The sequence below is a fragment of the Rhinoraja longicauda genome, chromosome 13 (assembly GCF_053455715.1).
Source record: "Rhinoraja longicauda isolate Sanriku21f chromosome 13, sRhiLon1.1, whole genome shotgun sequence".
In the NCBI taxonomy this organism is placed as follows: Eukaryota; Metazoa; Chordata; class Chondrichthyes; order Rajiformes; family Arhynchobatidae; genus Rhinoraja; species Rhinoraja longicauda.
In genome coordinates this window covers 36,648,823-36,668,091 of record NC_135965.1, presented here as the reverse complement: position 1 = coordinate 36,668,091, position 19,269 = coordinate 36,648,823, and the positions used below count along the sequence as shown (strand labels likewise).

Below are 19,269 nucleotides of genomic sequence, written 5' to 3'. Positions count from 1 at the left end.
GGGAAAAGTTCTGCTGCCATCTGGTGGCTACTGGCTTCCGATACCGTTCTTCCAATATGATCCTGGGTTTAGTCTTTTGATGGAATGCTAGTTCCTTGAATATTGACTTGGCCTAGTTACACGGTTCTCTCAGCAAAAGTGTCTGGTTGCAATGACTGAAAACCTTTGACAGCAAATGAGACTTTAGCCTGTTCTTTAATTGCAATTCACCACTGAACCAATACAGAATGCCACTGTAATATTCACAAGCATTCAAAAATACTCATTTATCTTTTAAAAGTCACAAAAATGTTTCAATATTTCTGAAAACTACATGCACTAAAATTATTCACTTAAAATAAATAAACTAAATTAAAATTGGGTAAAAAGTTCCCCCTTCCCATTTGTCAGGCTGTCTTATTCTCATGGATTTCAGTGAGCTCATTGTGCTCATGTTGGGTTTTACCTGGCCCAGACTCAGCAGGCAATTTTCCCAGCATGAGAGATGGGGCTTATGTGGCGGTTTGTGAATCCTCTTTGAACACCATTGGGTGTCCACATGTGGAGCAAGGATGGCCTGCAAATAAACAGTATGGTGAAGTTGCCTTTTTTTACTGTAAGCCTGTGCTTAAAGAAAGACTGGAGGTTTATAAGGACATAAGGTAGTATGTCTGTGCAAAAGTGCTGGTGCCTGGGTGGCAGATCTGTCCCAATATCATATTCAAACTTGAAAATGTGAATTGCTGATGACTTTTTACATACTTTGCGACACAACATGGACACAGACACAGACATTCATTGGCACTATTTTTTAACCATGAATCTGCCCTTTTCACAATTTGCCCAAATAGAAATGGGTTAATGTTTAGAAAATAATTTTAATGAACAGCGAATTCAAAATGTGTAGGAAGGAACTGCAGATGCTGGTTTACACCAGAGATGGACACAAAATGCTGGAGTAACTCTTCGGGTCAAGCAGCATCTCTGGAGAAAAGGAATATGCGATGTTTCAGGTTAAATTCAAAATAATTGGACATAACTTTAGAAAGCTAAATGATCTCTTTCAGTGTGGTGAATGTGTAATCCTGTACCATTCATACACCCAATAGGATTTAAAAAATCTAATTGTGTTTTTTTGTACTCCTATGATTTTCCTCGTAATCACTCCCATCATCAAAGCCTGCTTTAAAAGCGAATTAAATATAAATGTCCATATTTTATGATTAGACAAGAACTTTTAAGAATAGAAAAATGAAATCTTTACATGGCTAGCACTTTGCTTGCTCAAAAAGACACCATTTACTGATGTGCTTTACTTAAAACCTTTGGTAGATTTAAGTCAAGAATGCCACAGATACAATTGATAGAGCAAAATGTGAGGTTTTGCCTTTTTACAAAATGTTTCCTATAGTTTCCAATCCAACCGTTCAGATAATTGAAATAATTCTGACATGCCAAAAAGCGAAGTAAATTAATTATTATTTATAATGTCATCATGATGTCTCTTGATTTCTTTCTTTAGGAAGAACTTTTTCAGTCAGAGAGTGGTGAAGGTGTGGAATTTTCTGCCTCAGAAGGCAGTGGAGGCCAGTTCGTTGGATGCTTTCAAGAGAGAGCTGGATAGAGCTCTTAAGGATAGCGGAGTGAGGGGGTATGGGGAGAAGGCAGGAACGGGGTACTGATTGAGATTGATCAGCCATGATCGCATTGAATGGCGGTGCTGGCTCGAAGGGCCGAATGGCCTACTCCTGCACCTATTGTCTATTGTCTATTTATACTGTATTACAATAAGTTGTCTAAAATGTCCATGAATGCAGTCCCCACTGCCTGGCTCATTTCCTTCCCTCCTTGTTCATTATGGTGTTTGTTCCAGAACTGATCAGTCAGTGTTCTTAACATTAAACAGTAGTTGGAATTGATTTAAATCAGTTAAAAAATAAAAATATTTAATTTTAATTTAATTCTGATAATTAAAAATATACATGTAGAGACATATTATAAAGAAAAATAATGAATTAAACTAAAGTTTAAATCCTAGAAACTCCAATAGGACTGCAATATATGCACCAGCTATGGCTGGCATTAATTGAAGAGACCTTCCCGTTGCCTTGTGACTTTAATGAATACCTCTGCATTTAATGGTGCATTCACGGGTGAGGTGAGAGGTCAGAAGCGGCTGCATTTGATCTTTTGAAGCAATTTGTACTTTGTAGTGCAGTGCACAAGCTGAGAAGTCTGTACTTTATCACTGACTGGCTTTGTTTATTAGCAGATTCTATTGAAATTTATAAATACGACATTGAAATGTTATTGTTTTACCCAGCTTGTATTCAACCTGAATCATGACATTGAAGCTTAATTGTTTAAATGCATCTTTTCTCACTTTTATGAATCTTTCACATATCACCTTTAATCATTTCCTATTTTTCCCTGTCACCCCTCCAAATCCCCTCCACCCTCTCTACTAAAAATAGTCAGCAGCAATGAAGCTTAACATGTCTGGCAACCATGAAGAGTCATCATACAAGAACACCACAGCAATTAAAGGAGAGGAATCATCAAATAAGAGATTGGAGAGGAACCAGGTAAGTTTGGTTGAACAAAAGTCTGCAGATAATCATACTTGCCTAACATGTAGTCCCTTCTACCAAATGGACTTGATTTTATAACAAAAAAATGCCAAATGGGGAGCAGTTATGGAAAGAGGGTTTCAGCGAAAAAAAGACTTTCATAAGAACTCTTTTCGGAAAAGACTTGCTCATGTTTTAGATTTCCAGTAGTATTCATTAAGGATCTAGTATTTGATTCCAGTCCCTTTTTTCAAACTGCAGTTTTAAAACAGATTATTTTTGCAAATTAATTTGTAATTACTTTGAATCCATTCCATGCCTTTTGATCACTGATGTTATTTCCTGCACTTTGTGATTTATGCCATCTATTTGTTTTGTCTCTTTCCCCTCCTCAGAAGCTCCTCACTTTGCTATCTTAAAGCTGGTTAGCACATACATTTTTTTTAGGTGTCCTGCTACCCTATTTTTAAGTTGCTAGGATAGCCCACAGACTCACATGTATGATAGATCTTCCATAATTTATTTTCTCATGGGTTGGTTTTGCTTATAACCAATGCTTTTGATTACCTGTGACAGTAAAGTCATTTTCTACACATTCTCTTTGCCATCTTCCCATTTGTTCCAAAGATTCCGTCCCCCTCCTTGGCTAAAATCAAACAGCTTTTCTAAGCACTGTTCTGGTTCTCTGACTATTCCCAACTCCCCCATTCCTCCCAAGTGAGTTGAGCGTTTTGAAGGCATGGGGGCAAGTTACCAAGAGATAAACTGTTCACGTTAATTGGCATGGGGTTGAGTGGGGTGCAGGAATGATATATTGGTCATTATTTAACGGGAATGTGGATCACTTGAATGAGTTGAGAATGTTGGAGAATATTGAGCATAAATGAGAGAAAGATGCTGTGACAGCCTTATTTATTTCTATAACGCAGATCCTTTTGGTCTGAGGGTACGCCAAGCCATGGTTTATTCTGAAATCACTGTTTAGCTAACACACACATTGATTTGTGTTTTTTTTTACTCTTACATATCAATTGTATGAGGTATCTGCAGAAGGATGTCATAAATGTGTGAAGCACATTTATCCAGAGTGGTTGGTTCATTTCGTAGCAAATTGTCACATGTTGATTTTTTAAAATAAAAACCTCATGTTGGATTAGTTAGGCAACAGCTGTGGAGACATAGTTAATATCTTGAGTCATTTGCCTTCCACCTAAAATTGATTATTCTTAAATCAATCTTAATTATTACATTTTGGTAATTAAAAAAATCATGATTTAAATTAATTCTGGCAATAAAGTATTATGTAAAATCCATACATAAAATAATTATCGCTTGAGTTTCCTTTCTCTTTACAGGCTCTTTTAATAATAATCTGTTTTAATAAATCAAACATAATTTATTCTACTGTAATATTTTCATAGTTCATTTCTAAGTTTTCAGTTAATATTTATTGTTTAATGAGGGGGAAAACTAGATTTCAATGCTTTGATGCCAATATTGCAATTACCCACAAGATAATCTATGTATGCTATTTTTAATTATAATTCACCATCTTTCTTCAAGTTAATTTGTTGCAAATCATTTTCAACTTGTATCACTTCAAACTAATGAGGTGAAGACAAATTTGGTTCTTTTTAAAACATTAATTGTAGTTTGTGTGAAGGAATGAGAGCTCATTAAAACCAATTAATGTGAGATTTGACTGATATTCCCTGGGGTAGAACATTGGGCTCCACTAAATCATTGGTACAAAATTATGTTCCTGTAAAAAATGCTTTGATTTACCCTCAGTGTTTTGATTGTGTGAGTGAAAAATGATTATCCATTTTAACTATCTGTTTGTACAGATAATTACCATACAAAATTCACAAATCACTACCCAAAAATGTGGGGTACAGGATGATATTTGCTCAGACAGAATTTGTGAGGGGAAAAGAATTAAATAAATCTACCCTATTTTGTAAATTCTTATTTCTTGACACTAAAGCAGATGGTGCAGCTTTGGATTGCTTAAAATCGTGGTATGGATGTTTTTTTAGGAACATCCTTTCCCCATCCCCCACCTCACAGCATGTCGATCACCTGTAATAATATTAAATTAACTGTCTTCCAACAATTTGAAAAGTTTACATTGCAAATTTTTAAACCTTTTTTGTGAAATTCTTTTTTTTGTTGTGAAATGCTTGTAAACTGTGTGTTACTTGTCCATAAATCATTTGCCACAAAGATACAGTGTCCATTTACTCTTTGTATCACCTTAAGCCAAATAACTGGTTTATTGTGAGCTGCCCAGTGAGCCATTTCAAAATGAATTGAGGCCAAAATGTGTGTGGTACCTATGTGAAAGGAAAAGTCTATGTATTTCTGATATCCACAATACTCTGAGAAATGATTGCAAGTAATCTCTGTTAAACAGATAGTGAAGATGGTTGTGAAAGATTGCAGCAGGATCTGGATCGATTGGCCAGGTGGGCTGAGGAATGGTTGATGGTATTTAATACAGAGAAGTGTGAGGTTTTGCATTTTGGGACCTCTAACAAGGGCAGGACCTACACAGTGAATGGTAGGCCTCTGGGGAGTGTTGTCGAGCGGTGGGATCTAGGAGTGCTGCAGGTGCATGGTTCCTTGAAAGTGGAGTCGTAGGAGGATAAGATGGTCAAAAAGGCTTCTGGCACATTGGCCTTCATCAGTCAGGATATAGAAGTTGGGAGGTCATGGTGCAGTTGCATAAGACGTTGGTGAGACCGCATTTAGAAATTGTGTTCAGTTCTGGGCGTCATGTTATAGGAAAGATATTGTCAAGCTTGAAAGGGTTCAGAGAAGATTTATGAGGATGTTGCCAGGACTAGAGGTTGTGAGCTATAGGGAGAGGTTGAGTAGGCTAGGTCTCTATTCCTTAGAGCACAGGAGGATGAGGGGTGATCTTATAGAGGTATACAAAATCATGAGAGGAATAGATCGGGTAGATGCACAGAGTCTCTTCCCAGATTAGGGGAATTAAGGACATAGGTTCAAGGTCAAGGGAAAAAGATTTAATAGGAATCTGAGGGGGTAACTTTTTCACACAAAGTGTGGTGGGTATATGGAACAAGCTGCAAGATGAGGTAGTTGAGGCTGGGACTATCTCAACGTTTAAGAAACAGACAGGCACATGGCTAGGGCAGGTTTGGAGGGATATGGACCAAGGGCAGGCAGGTGGGACTAGTGTAGCTGGGATGTGTTGGCCGTTGTGGGCAAGTTGGGCCTGTTTCCACACTATCACTCTGTGGCTATAACTATCTTACAACTGCCACACTATAAGGCAGATCATTTTGAAAAAGGAACTCGCTATGTTCTGCTTGACATGGTAAAATAAGGTGGCAGTTATACCATTGTGCCATTCGTATGGAAGTCGAATTTGGACTTTTCTGTGACATTCCAGGAACTTAGTCAATGGCAACTTAGTAAAAGGTTAATCTGCTATTGAACATCCTTAAAAACAAAGTGCTGGGAACATTCACCAAGTCAGGCACCAGCATCAGGGTGAGTGAGACAAGAAAGGTTAAAATTTTGATTTATAGGCTTTGCATCGGAAGTAATTCTGGTAAAATATCTGACAAGTTAACTCTTTTTCTCTCCACATGTGCTGTTTTATTGCTTTTCATTAAGGTGCCTTTTCTTGTTTTATCTTAGCATTCCAGTTTATCAGTTAACACTACTTCTGTATGGGGCTCAGTAAACACCAGTCCTACCAACCAGTGGGGATCAGACATAAGCAGTGTCTGGGGTGCTCCAGACAACAAGAACACAAATGTTGGCTTCTGGGATGAGGCTGTGAAAGAAGTGGGAAACCAGAGTTCCAAAAGTAATAAGAACAATCCTGACCCTGGGTAAGAAAACCAATACTTTAAGCACAATCCTATTATAATTAAAAACGATATAGTTTTTAAATTTTACAGTATCTACAGCACACCGTGATATAATTATGTGATATAATTGTTATTATTTTTGTTATTACCGTGATATAATTGTTATTGCTATAAGCAGTTGATTCCCCATACAAAATGTGGGGAATCAGTAATAATAACAATGAGCAATATTGAAGATGAGTTGCCTTGGTGACAGTTTTCTCTGTTCATTGCGGTTATAATAATAGTTTTTTTCTAAAAGCCCTATAAGATTCCTGCAAAACCTTTTTGCAGATAATGGAAAACTTCCAGTATTTCCTTTCTTGTGCCTTTGATACTTCTTTCTTTTCTGGCATTTATGCTAAATAAAAAGCTTGGGATGTAGATGTTATAATGTTTACTTATGATTCACCAGCCATATATTTTAAGTAACAGAAATATCTGTTCTTTGGAATAATATCTAAAGTATGGTATTTAAGTTTTTGTGATTGTGAACAATATTGGTGATTGTGCAAGAATTCCTTCATAAGTCAATTAGCGTGCTCAACAAACCTATTGCTTAGCAGTAATCTACTATTGCCAATATTTGTGCAGTATTGGTAGGTAGAGGAATGAGAGCTAACTTCCTGTATATCTATATATATTATTATATTACTAAAACTCTCATCTTGTATGTATGTATGTTCGTTCCCGAAATACAGCCAAAACGGTACACGATAGCGCAACAATTTTAGGGGCACCTTACTAACCATTCGCCTGCGGTGTGCAGTATCATGTTTCGTTCAAATTATACAAGATGAGATTGCCATTTTTATCCAATACTTCCAGGTCTGGCGTCACAATGGGAACCCAACGGGTCATATATGAGATTGCCATTTTGAGATCGCCATTTTGATATAATACGGCGTCACAACGAGGGAGGTTTGCTGGATCCGGCGGCGGCACGCCTGTGCAGCAGCGCCGGGAGGACCGGCGCCCGTTCCGGCGTGCCCCGCGCCTGACCTTCCGTGGTGCAGCGTGGTGGCAGAGAGAAGGTGGCTGCCGGCAGGACGAACGCGGGGCAGCGCCTTCCGGTCGCTCTCCTGCTGCTGGCCTCGGATATACCCTGGGATATACCCTGAGTGGGGGAGGGGAGGGTGCTAGACCAATGCATGAGAGGTTTGGACCCAATGGGTCCACGGGTCGTCTAGTCACATTTAGATTTGTTTTACATTCCTTTCAGAATGGGGTGTTAAACCTTTTCTGCAGGCTTGTATTATTAAAATAGGAAAGGTATCTAAAGTTTCAAGAATAACTTTCAGCTTATACCCTCTAACCTATCGTATCCCTCTTCTGTGCATCCCAACCCCATCTAATTCCCTGCCCCAATATAGTTTCATTTCATAAATCACTGACTGACTTCATTGTTGTTATATTACTTGGAGCAGCTTGGAACTTAAGGCTATTCGAAAGCTCCAAACCTACTGGGTGAATGATTTTTGCCTCTCTTGCCTCTCTCCACGACCTGCTTCCCACATACCCACCCATTTTACAAAAGTCAGCTGATGTTGACAGTCTGAGATATTTTGATAATTTAATCAACATTTTTTTATCGGTAGACGACTTAATACTAAACCTGCTATTTCAGAAAGTCTCACGGAGTTCAGAACAAACCAAATAAAAAAGCTGAAGAGGAAGAAAAGCTACTGAAGTTGTTTCAGGGTGTGAACAAGGCACAAGATGGATTTACCTTATGGTGTGAGCAGATGTTGCAAGTTCTAAACACAGCTAATAATTTGGATGGTGAGAACTCATTTACACAATTATTACATTGTTTTTAGAAACCTTGCCAAAAGATTGAAGCCCAGGAGTTTCAGTAACTTTTTAAATTTATGATTTCATGTTTTCATATTTTTTTAAGAATTCAGTATTTTCATATGGTTAAAAATTATACTGCTAGTGGGTTTGTAGAATGTCAATGGCAAATTGAGCATTGTATCTTTTAGGCTCCTCCGAAAATAAGGATTAATTTACATTCAAATATGACGGCATTGTAATCCTTATGCGGAAAGAAATCAGGTTTAAGTATCCACTGAAATTTAATTTATGTTTCTCCAGTTCCTACATTTGTCTCCTTTTTGAAAGAGGTTGATTCTCCTTATGAAGTTCATGATTATATCCGAGCTTACCTTGGTGATACCCCAGAAACAAACGAATTTGCAAAACAATTTCTAGGACGCCGTGCCAAACAAAAAAACAACCAACAACAACAACGACAGTTGCAGCAGCAGCAGGTTGGTAGACTAAATATTGAAAATAAAACTGTAGAAGCTGTGGTGATGTCTAATGTACTTAATTTTTATTAGTTATCAGTTATCTAATGGCATAGCTGATACAAGACTAGTTAATATTGCATTATGCATTGTCTAATTTCTAAGCATCTGTCCAATCTGCCAGCTTGATAGTTCATTTCAGGAGAACTTCCTTCAGTTAGTTCTGTTCAGGTTTGTACTTCTGATGGCTGTTCATTTTAAAACAAAGGTGGGACCATGTTAGCTTCTGTCCCCTGCTCTAGAATTATCTGGGAGTGCATCATCACTTATTTCTCATCCTCTTTCTATGAGCACAGGGTCAACTCAGTCATTAATATTTAGAACATCAATTTATTTGCCTCTGTTGTGATTTTCTTTCTGGCTCTTGGCCCCTTGTGTCTTTTTCTTGCTCACTTTCCCTTAGTCCCTGCATATACTTGCTCTCTTGTGCAGCCCCTTTTTCTGTCTCTCATTCTGTTTCATTCATACATATTTTCGATATCTGAACATTTTTGAATAAGCAATTTACAACTCATCATCTCCATAACAGAGTGCAATTAATTTCTTCTCTCTTGGTTAGAGTTTACCAGCCACACATAATCGCAAGGTGCTCTCCTATCACTTCTTTCCTTGCAAGTTCACTTATTGACACCAACTACAAACCACAAGTGGTCTAATGATATCAGATTGTATTATGTTGTCACCTCTCTCGCCACGTTCATTGCCCTTGCACCATTACAATGCTTTTTCAGTATCCAGTTTCTTCCGTTGGATAGCATGAGCTAATCATCGTCTTCTTTCGTAAAGTTTAGAATTTGTCTGCCATCGCCAGAATTCCTTGCTGAAATCTCTCTATTTCCATTCTTGCTCCAATTTTGAAGTAAGTGTAAACAAAGTTAGCAATAGCATCATTGATGTTTGTCATGTTCTGTCCTTTGACATATCTGTGACAGATGTGATATGTTACAGTAAAGCTACTCCACTGTCATTCAAGTGGATAAAACTGCATTCATTTACTTCCATTCTTATATACCTAATTGTAACAAGAGAATCATCTTTATTGAGACTTTTTTTCCACACTCCAATGATCTCTGCTATCCCGAAGGATCTGTTTGGTCTCCTTTCTTTATTCTTCAGTCCCTCAGCATCATCTGCAAATACAATTTCAATCCTATCTTTACACTGATGGCTCCCAGCTTTCCATTAACAACTCCATTTTGTGAGCTGTCGCTGTTTGTCGTGCATTGAGCCAACTTTCAGTATTCAGAAACAAAACTGCAGATGCTGGTTTATATCAAAAATAGACACAAAGTGCTGAAATAACTCAGCAGGTCAGGCAGCATCTATTTTCAGTATTCAGACATGGACTGATAAGAGTCAAGTATTGTTCCTGCCTTGCAGTGACCAGCTTTATGGGAGAGAGAGGGAGAGCGAGAGAGAGAGAGAGGATGAACAGGGAACATTTTAAAATCTTTAATTTTAATATTGTGATCCTGGTTCCTAAATACTCGAATGGTCTAGAGTCCGATCCTTATCTCTGTCATCACCTCCAGCTGTACTCTAATTTCTAATTTGGGCATCTTGCGCATCCCCAAATTTATTCAGAATTGTCCAAGCAGATTCCAGGGCCCAATCTCCAGAATTTCCATCCAAAAAACATGTATACATTTTATATTATTTTTAATTTTAGCAGTATGTCTCATGGTCTTTTTGCTTAAAGCAATGTAAAACAACTTTCTAATTAACACTGGTGCACTATGCAAGCACAATTTCAGGAGTTAAAATAGTTTTGGTCTGAAATGTCTCCTTCACAACAGTCAGCATAACCTTAATTTATTTTGGCAATAGCTCCTTTATATAAAAAAAGTATTTTGCAGTACCACTAATCCTGTAACTTTCCACTTTATTTTTGAAAGGGCAAAACAGTTCAGGGCTTCAGTGGCCAGCAGAAGTTGGTTAAAAATATTTAATGAATAATTTAATGTAAGGAAACATTTTAACAAAAATCCAAATAGGCAAAGCAGACAAAAACCTGAGGAATTTTCAACAGATAATTTGTTACTTTAAAAAGATTAGCATTTTAAAATCATATTTTTAGAGAAATGTCAATATTTAATTTGATTTTGCTTTAGGATTCAGGATGTTCTGAAAATCAAACAGGTCTGCAGTCCATCTATCCATCAAATCACAGCAGAAATCAGCAGCCAAATTTTGAATGTGTACAGTCTGGAAAGCGAAAGAAAAAACAGAAGATGATACGTGCTGATCCCAGCATCCTAGGTTAGTACTTAATTTTCACTGCCATATTGTTACAGTGTATTTAACAGTTTTGCAATTAATAGTATCTTACAAAGTTCTGTAACAAATCACTGAAGACCATTGTTGGTCAGTAGATGATAATCGATTAACTCAATAAGATTAGAGTAACCAACTTTCCAATCGAGTGCCACATTTGGTGTTCACAATGTGGCCGCCTCCAAATGGGAGAAACCAAAAATGGATTGGGTGATTACTTTGTGGAGTATCTGTGCTCAGTCCGTGGGCATGAACCGAAGCTTCCAATTGGCTGCCATTTTGATTGGCCACCCTCCCCTCCCACTCTGTCCCCAGTCTGTGTTCCCGTCAGGTTGGCAGGTGGTGATTGGTGGTTGCTACAAGAATCATCGCTTGACCCCCAGTTATTCAAAAAGAAAATTAATGATTTAGTTGAGGGCAACAAATGCTACATTTATAAATTTGCCGGTGATAACAAAAACTAGATAAAATTCTGGATAGGCAGGAGGATTAATAAAGGCATCATGGAGAAATAGAAAAGGCATCAAGGAGATATAGAAAAGTTAAGTGAATAATAAGAACATGGCAAATGAATGGGGGTAAAAGAATATGAAACTACCTGTGGAAAAGCAGATAGTTTTTGAATTATAAATAGCTGGATTTGTCAATATTCAAAGAGACCCTTGTGCATTTAGTAATTGAAAGTCAACTTACAGGTACAGCAAGTGATAAGTAAGTGCATGTTGGTCTTATGAGAGGATTTAATTGCAGAATAGAGATGTTTTATTGAAATGATATTGGACCTTGGTAAGACTACATTTGAGGACTGTATTCAGTTTTGTTCTCCTTGCCAATTGAGGGAGCACGTTGCTCATTCAGTAGATTGATTCCAGGGTTGGGAGATTTACCACATGAGGAGACATTGAGAAGACTAGGCCTGTAATATGTGGAATTCAAAGTATAAAGGATAGACCGTTTAGGACTGAGTGACGAGAAATTTCTTCAAGCCCCGAATCTTTAGTGATCTGTATCCTGGAGGACCGTGGAGGCTAAGTCACTGTGTTCATTGGAAACTAAAATTATTATTTCTAGACATGAAGGGAATCAAAGGATTTGGGCAAAGTGCGGGATAAAGCCATTGAGATTGAAGATCAGCTGTGATCTTGCTGAATACTATCATGAATTGAAAATTGGTTATTGGACGGAAAGCAAAGAGTAGAAATAAATAGTTCAAAGGTCCACACCTACTGCTGTTTCTATTTTTTAATGTTCTTATAGCATCCACTAAAATAATGAAAGTTTAGGGTGGTTGGTGGAATGCCAATAAAGGGGGCTACTTTGTCCTAAATGACATTGAGCTTTTTTACTTTCATTGACTCATCCTAACAAATGGTCAATATGCCATCATACTTGTGCCTGCGAACATGGAATGTCAGAAGTGAGCCACTTGCTACAGGAAACTCAGGCACTGGTCTGCTCTTGGTGCCTTGGTATTTGTGTGGCTCTTCCAGCTGAATTTCTGGTCAGTGTAGTTTATTGTTGAGGTTGGACATGGTGATAGTAATGCCATTGAATGTTGAAGGTTGGAGATTATATTCTTTCACTGAAGATGGTCATTGCCTGGTTACATGCCACTTACCAGCACAAAGCTGTGCAACTCTTGCATGCTGCCATGAACTGCTTCTTTTGATGAGGTGCAAATTAAATTAAACATTGACCAATTCTTGTGATGGAGGGAAGGTCATTGAAGCTGCTGAGGATGTTTGAGCCTAGGCTGCTACACTAAGAAACTCGTATGAGATCTTCCTATTGTGTATTACCCCATCTACACCTCCAGGGAATCTTGATGCCACCCTCTGGCGTATGCTGCCTTGATGTTTAACTTAGAAGAGTAACTAAGAAGGGTCTCGACCCGATACCACCCATTCCTTCTCTCCCGAGATGCTGCCTGACCCGTTGAGTTACTAAAGTTGGGTCTACTTTAAATTATATATTTGATTCATGTTTGGCAGTGATGAGATCTATAGTTGAGTGCTCGTTGCAGAATGGAAACTGGGTAGCTGCCACTTGATATAAATGATGGCCTCCATTACTTTGATTGAGGTAGTTAGCCAGATTAGAATTGCCAGGTTTTTTTGTGAACAGGACTTACATGGACAATTTTATACATCGTTTGGTAGATGCATGTGATGTAACACTATTGCAACAGCTTAGCTAGCAATCCAGCAGCATCTGAAGTAGAGCTTTTCAGTATGCAGTTGGGAAGTTGTCTGATCCCTTTACCATGGCTATATCCTGGGTTCTTAGCCATTTCTGGACAGCATTTGACGTGAATCGGATTGGTTGGAGAAAGACTTGGAGTGGCTTCTATGATTATGAGGAGCTAATATGAAAATTAAGATGCATCATCTATTCAACACTACCGAGTGAATGTAGTTGCAGAGGTGCCAGCGTTTAGCACTTGTATGTTGAGCCCTGTCACAGTTTAAGATGGATATCTATGGAGACTGCCTCCTCTGCAAGCTATTCAAAGTTGACTGCAATTTGAGACTAGGTGTTGTAGGACAGGATCATACTTGACCCCCAGTTATTCGTTGGTCTTGAAGTCACTTGGTTCTGTCTGGTCAATGCTGTTCTTGTTTCCTAGAAAGTAGAATTCCAGCTTCACAAGACTGGAACTTAATTAGTTTTAGATATGAAATAGTATGTCCTGCATTCTATGAAGCATTATTGCTTCCAGTCTTGATAATAATGGTCGCAGAAAGGATGTGCACACCACAGTTATAAATTGTGCTGGTGTATATTTCTACTGCTGATGAGGGTCCACCATGCCTCATGGTTGTACTGCCAAATCTGTTGTGAATCCATTCCATTAAGTTCATGTGTAGTTCAATGCAATAAAGCAAAATGAGACTTGGATGTGAAGACGTAACTATTATCAAAAGGAGAGACCAATGGTCACTTCTACCAATGTTTTCTCATACAGATATATCTGCCAATGGAAGATTAATGAGGAGAAGATCAAGTACCCTTGTGTTGGTTCATTTATCTGTCGCACAACCAGTCTGGTAGCCATGCTCTTCAGGATATAGCCAACTTGGTCAGTGAGGTCCCACCAAGTACTTTTGAAAAGTGAATGTTGAAATTCCCGACCCAGTGTTCAGTCTTTGCCCTTGCTAGTTTCTTCCGTGTTATTACTCAACATAGAGAAGTACTGGTTTGTCAGCTAGGGAGGACAGTAGGGGATAATTTGCAGGTTTCCTGCCCATATATGACGCAATGTTATGAGACGTCATGGGGTCTGGCGTTGATGTTTAGGACTTGCTACACTACCTGTTTGCTCGTTAACGCCATTATTTCAACATCTCTGAATCTGTCTTGCTGGCTCGACGGGATAGCTGCGTTCTTCCTCTGCTGCGACAGTGTTAATGATACTTTTAAGAGGTTTTCTGAGCAGAGTTTATTTGAGAGGTGCAACCAGCAGAGATGTGTCTATAGTAACATGTAGGCCAGACTGTCAAGATGGCAAATTTCTACCACGGCACAGTGGCGCAGCGGTAGAGTTGCTGCCACATAGCGCCAGAGACCCAGGTTTGATCCTGACTAAGTATGCTGTCTGGATGGAGTTTGTACGTTCTTCCTGTGACCGCATGGGATTCCTCCCACACTCCAAAGACGTGCAGATTTATAGGTTAATCAGCTTCTGTAAATTTCCCCTGGTGTGTAGGATAGAACTAGTGACGGGCGATCACTGGTTGGTGCTGACTCAGTGGGCCGAAGGTCATGTGTTACAACAATTTGCCAGTTTCATAATCAAAATATTTGAATTTTTTCCTCCCCTCAGATTCTAGTATATTAGCTGAATTTAAATTCATTAGCAGAACTTGTGTCCCTGTGTATAGTCTGACAATTTAATCATTATGTCACCAACATATCGAAAAGAGGCTGTTTAAAATAAACTGAATGAATGATTGGAATCATTTTGGTGAAATTGTCTGAGAATAACTTTGTTATGATTACTCAGATGGTTGCTCAATTTAAATAAACAACCAGTAAATAGACAGATTTACAGATTGCCAATGCGTTGAATTTCCAGAATTATATTTGCCAGATTTAGGCTAAAATAAATACATTTTGTTTTTTCCCCCCTATTATTTACAGGTTTTTCTGTAAATGCTTCTTCAGAGCGCATGAACATGGGAGAAATTGAGACACTTGACGACAACTGAACACAAGAAAACTCTTGATTTATTTTTTAAAAGTTGTTAATCATGAATTCTGAATGCATCAACCAATATCAGTTAATTAAAAAAAAAATCTGTTACCTTGAGTTCATGTCTGTCTTTGGTACTTCAACACACTTATTTGTTGTGGCCCCTTCATTTGTAATGCAATCATGTTTCAAGTACTGAGCAGCCACTACAAAGGGCTCTGCACCAACCCATTTGTTTCTGAGCATAGAATCACTGGTTCTATAGTGTAATATTAATGGTGCAGCAAAATGCAGTGCATGTCCTCTAAACACTTTATTTCCTTATCCGTTTATTGTTGGATTTTATTCAGAATACATGATTAACAGATCGATTCAATGTTGGTCATGTTAACATCCATTGTTTGGTTGAACATTACCAGAGCAATCCTGTCAGTAATGTATTTATCAGATAATTCTATAATACACATGTTGAAGTGCTTGCTTTAGTACTGAGCTGTATTAAAGATGGTTTAGATACTGTAAGGATATCCATTCAGTATTTGTGAGGAGTAACTAATCTTGTCTTGCCCCTTTTGAGAAGATATACAATTTTTTTGGCCTTGTACAGTTTTTTGAAATTAATATATTTGCAATATTAAATACAATATAGCCGTCTCAAAATTTGCAGCTATAAATCAATAATAAGTTGGTTGAAATATTTCTGAGTGTCCAGAAATCAAAATTTTCTTAGTTATGCAGTTGCTGCATGAAGGTTGCAATGTGTAACTAGAGACATGTAAGAAATTTTACTTTACTGTTGAAACATGCATTTGCAGGGCAGTGTCCAGTAAGGAGCTTTCTCTTGTAAAAAGAGGCAGTATCCACTTCTTGTTCAGGTTGTATTTTAAAATTGTTCAAAAGTAATTGTTTTACAGCATCTTGGCCTAATCAAAATCTGTTTATACAACATGAAGATGACTATGGAAAAAATGCTGCAGCTACTGTATACCATCAGTTATAGTGCAACATTGAGTTTGCAGCGTACTGTATTTAGGTATACAGGAGATTCCCTTTGAAAGGGAACTTGGGTAATTGACCCTTTGGTGACTGAAGGACTCTTTTAGTTTCTGAGAAACATGTTTTGAATCACTTTAAAAAAAAAAAAGATTCTGTACAAACGTAATGCTAAATATTAGACTGAGAACAGAGTTATATACACAAAACATGTCTCTAGAGTGCATTCTGAATTAAAGATAATGCAGTGAAACTGACTTGCTGTCACTGCTTGCTTCATGTCACTTTTCTAAAGCCAGTGCTTTTAATGGTTTTCCAACACTGTTCAAATTAATTCATTTGGATTTTTTCATTTATTTTTAAAAGTAGATGCAACCTATCCTTTCACCCAATTGTCCACAGTGGTAAAGTTTCAATTGGCAGGTGAGTGGTGGTAAGGGAGAGATGGAATTTAGGCGTAAACAAGGTCCTACCACCCTGGCACTACAAGTTATGTCACTGCATGCCACTTTTTGTTATCCTTTCCATGCTTTATGCACCTGAACACTTTATGGGCATTTATTCCAGTTAAATACAAATTATCGGGAAGGACAGCAAATCAAAATCCATAGCAAAAGCAATGCAGCCTTAATTTTATTAAGGTGCTTTTTTACTTTTGTTAACTGTAGGTATTTTGTCTGCTAATAAGGTGACAGTAGCAAGAACCCTCTTCCTTTGTGTTGAGGCAATGCTTAAAATGTACTGGAATAAAGGACCCCACTTGTTTAGCCATATTGGAGTTTGCACTAAGGATTTCATCTCCTTAAATGCATGATTGATTTAAAAATTGAAATTTAAAAACATTGAAAACATATTCTGCACAATAAAATTTGTATACAGGTTTTGAACTGTTTCTCTTGTGATATCTACGTTACTGACACCATCTGCACACCTCTGTATGGCAGCTGCTCCTCTTATTGAAAAGAACATTTTGTTTTCACAATGCATTTGTCGATGTCACTAAATCTCAAAGGAGTTTTTTAACAGCGGAACACTATATTCTCATTCCCCCGCGTTTTAATATTCATCGCACATTTTCTGTTTGAGGATATAGTGATATTCTGCTGGATTATTCAATAATCAATACATTGGGAATTTAACAGTTGTAAACAATCCAGGAAATCTGAAACAAAAATTCAGAAGATGCTCTTACAAATAAATCATGTGTCCTAGGATGAGAAGTAAACTTAATTGTGGAAAGGAGATTCCTTTAAAAAAAAAAATTGTTCCAGTACTCCTCATATCTTTTAAAGCAAAATCACTGGAATACAACCATGTATTCCATCTCACCTGTTTTGATGTTTGACTTAAAACACTGCACTGTGAGTTTGAGATAACTATGCAGCCATCTTGGGCATGTTTAATTTGCAGTTCTTAGTTCATCCTTACCCCAAAAAATCAATTTGCCCGTACTATTCCCAACATATTACAGTTCCACTATGTATATCATGAAAATAATTTGCGCTTCTGATTCCAGGTGCTTGAGAATGTTTTAATACCACCTCCTTTAGATATTAGGTCTCTCTAAGAAGAAAACATGTATTGTCCTTGTTTTTGTTGCATAGAATTTCACATTGAAAAGCATTATGATATTATAATTTCAATTCTACAAAGGGAACAGAATTTTCCCAAAAGAAATTTGCTGTGTTCAATGCTTTATGACATTTTAATGTGAAAGATGTGGTACTATTCTGATCCAAGTGGATTTAAAGAACTGAACAAAGCCAAAATGCTGCCATGAGTTGGGAGTATTTTGCAAAGCTAAACGAATTGGGTTTATATTAGTATCTATTTTTTTTTCCGGTTGAGTTCCTGATTTAGTCATTTTGGTTAAGATAATCAAAATAGATTTTTTCTATACAGAAATTAATTTTGCTTTTAAGGTCAGGATTTAGTGGTGCCTCAAAACAGCAAACTGGCTTGAAAGGCATCCTTAAACAATAATTTAAAGGTGGTTTGATTCTTCATCAAGTTTAATTTTCTCTTAAGGCAGGCATCAAACCAAAGGTGTACTGTCCCAATGAGCCCAGGCTTGTTTGTCTGCTATGTATAGTTGCAATACATAAGATGTGCATATTTATTTTCCCTTTGATCCAGGAATTCTGGTTGGGTATTTTTTTGTACAACTGGGGACGAGAGGTTGAGAAAAGATCAGTCAATCAACAATCTCACCAGTGTGAAAACTTGCATAGCCTGTACTATATTGGAGATGATTATTCATTTCTTCAAGCCCACCTGTGTGAAGGAGATGGAAGACAAGACCTTTTTTCCCCTGTTCTTGGGGTCTTTTGTGAATGCCTCTTCACAAATGGTGAATTTACAATCGTAGATTGATATTTTCATTAAGGTGCAAAATTATGTAAATACGTTACAAAAATAAATGAATTCCAAGAGTAAAACGTTTGATCTTTAATTACACATATACTGACTTGAAATATGTACTATATTTTCATCTAAACCTATAAAGATTTTCAGTTACAGAGAAAGGGTGAAGAGAAAATAAAGGGAAGATCTGAAAATCTGTAAACCAAGATGAAATAAAGGGATGAAAGGGCAAGTAAAGGAAATTGTCAGGAAAAAATGTAAATGGAAGAAATTCAACTCAAGTCTCCAAAGGAAATGATGCAAATGCTGAAATTTGAAATTCAAAGATTTGAAATGCAGAAAATACTCCAAGTGAAGATGTTGAACTAACACTATTATGCCCTTAATTAGAAGTGTTGTTTCCTAACAATGTTCATTTGAACAATTTAGTTAAGGTGGAAGTTTGGGTAGAGAAAGCTCATGACATTATAGACAATAGGTGCAGCATTCGGCCCTTCGACCCAGCACCGCCATTCAATGTGATCATGGCTGATCATCCACATTCAGTACCCCTGTTCCTGCCTTCTCCCCATACCCCTGACTCCGCTATCTTTAAGAGCTCTGTTTAGCGCTCTCTTGAAAGCATCCAGAGAATTGGCCTCCACTGCCTTCTGAGGCAGAGAATTCCACAGATTTGCAACTCTGACTGAAAAAGTTTT

General features: G+C 37.6%; 1 protein-coding gene across 6 annotated transcripts in view; it reads left to right on the top strand.

Annotated features, from left to right (window-relative positions):
- LOC144599643 (GRB10-interacting GYF protein 2-like) overlaps positions 1–18,633 on the top strand; it is a 103,675-nt gene extending 85,042 nt beyond the window's left edge. For all 6 annotated transcript variants that reach the window (XM_078410794.1, XM_078410792.1, XM_078410793.1 and 3 more), the window contains 6 exons: positions 2,454–2,564; positions 6,222–6,418; positions 8,064–8,218; positions 8,534–8,709; positions 10,860–11,007; positions 15,163–18,633. In XM_078410794.1, coding sequence (XP_078266920.1) covers positions 2,454–2,564; positions 6,222–6,418; positions 8,064–8,218; positions 8,534–8,709; positions 10,860–11,007; positions 15,163–15,230 — 855 coding nt within the window. In that variant the 3' untranslated portion in view covers positions 15,231–18,633. The remainder of the gene's footprint in view (positions 1–2,453; positions 2,565–6,221; positions 6,419–8,063; positions 8,219–8,533; positions 8,710–10,859; positions 11,008–15,162) is intronic.
- The last annotated feature ends 636 nt before the right edge of the window (positions 18,634–19,269 follow it).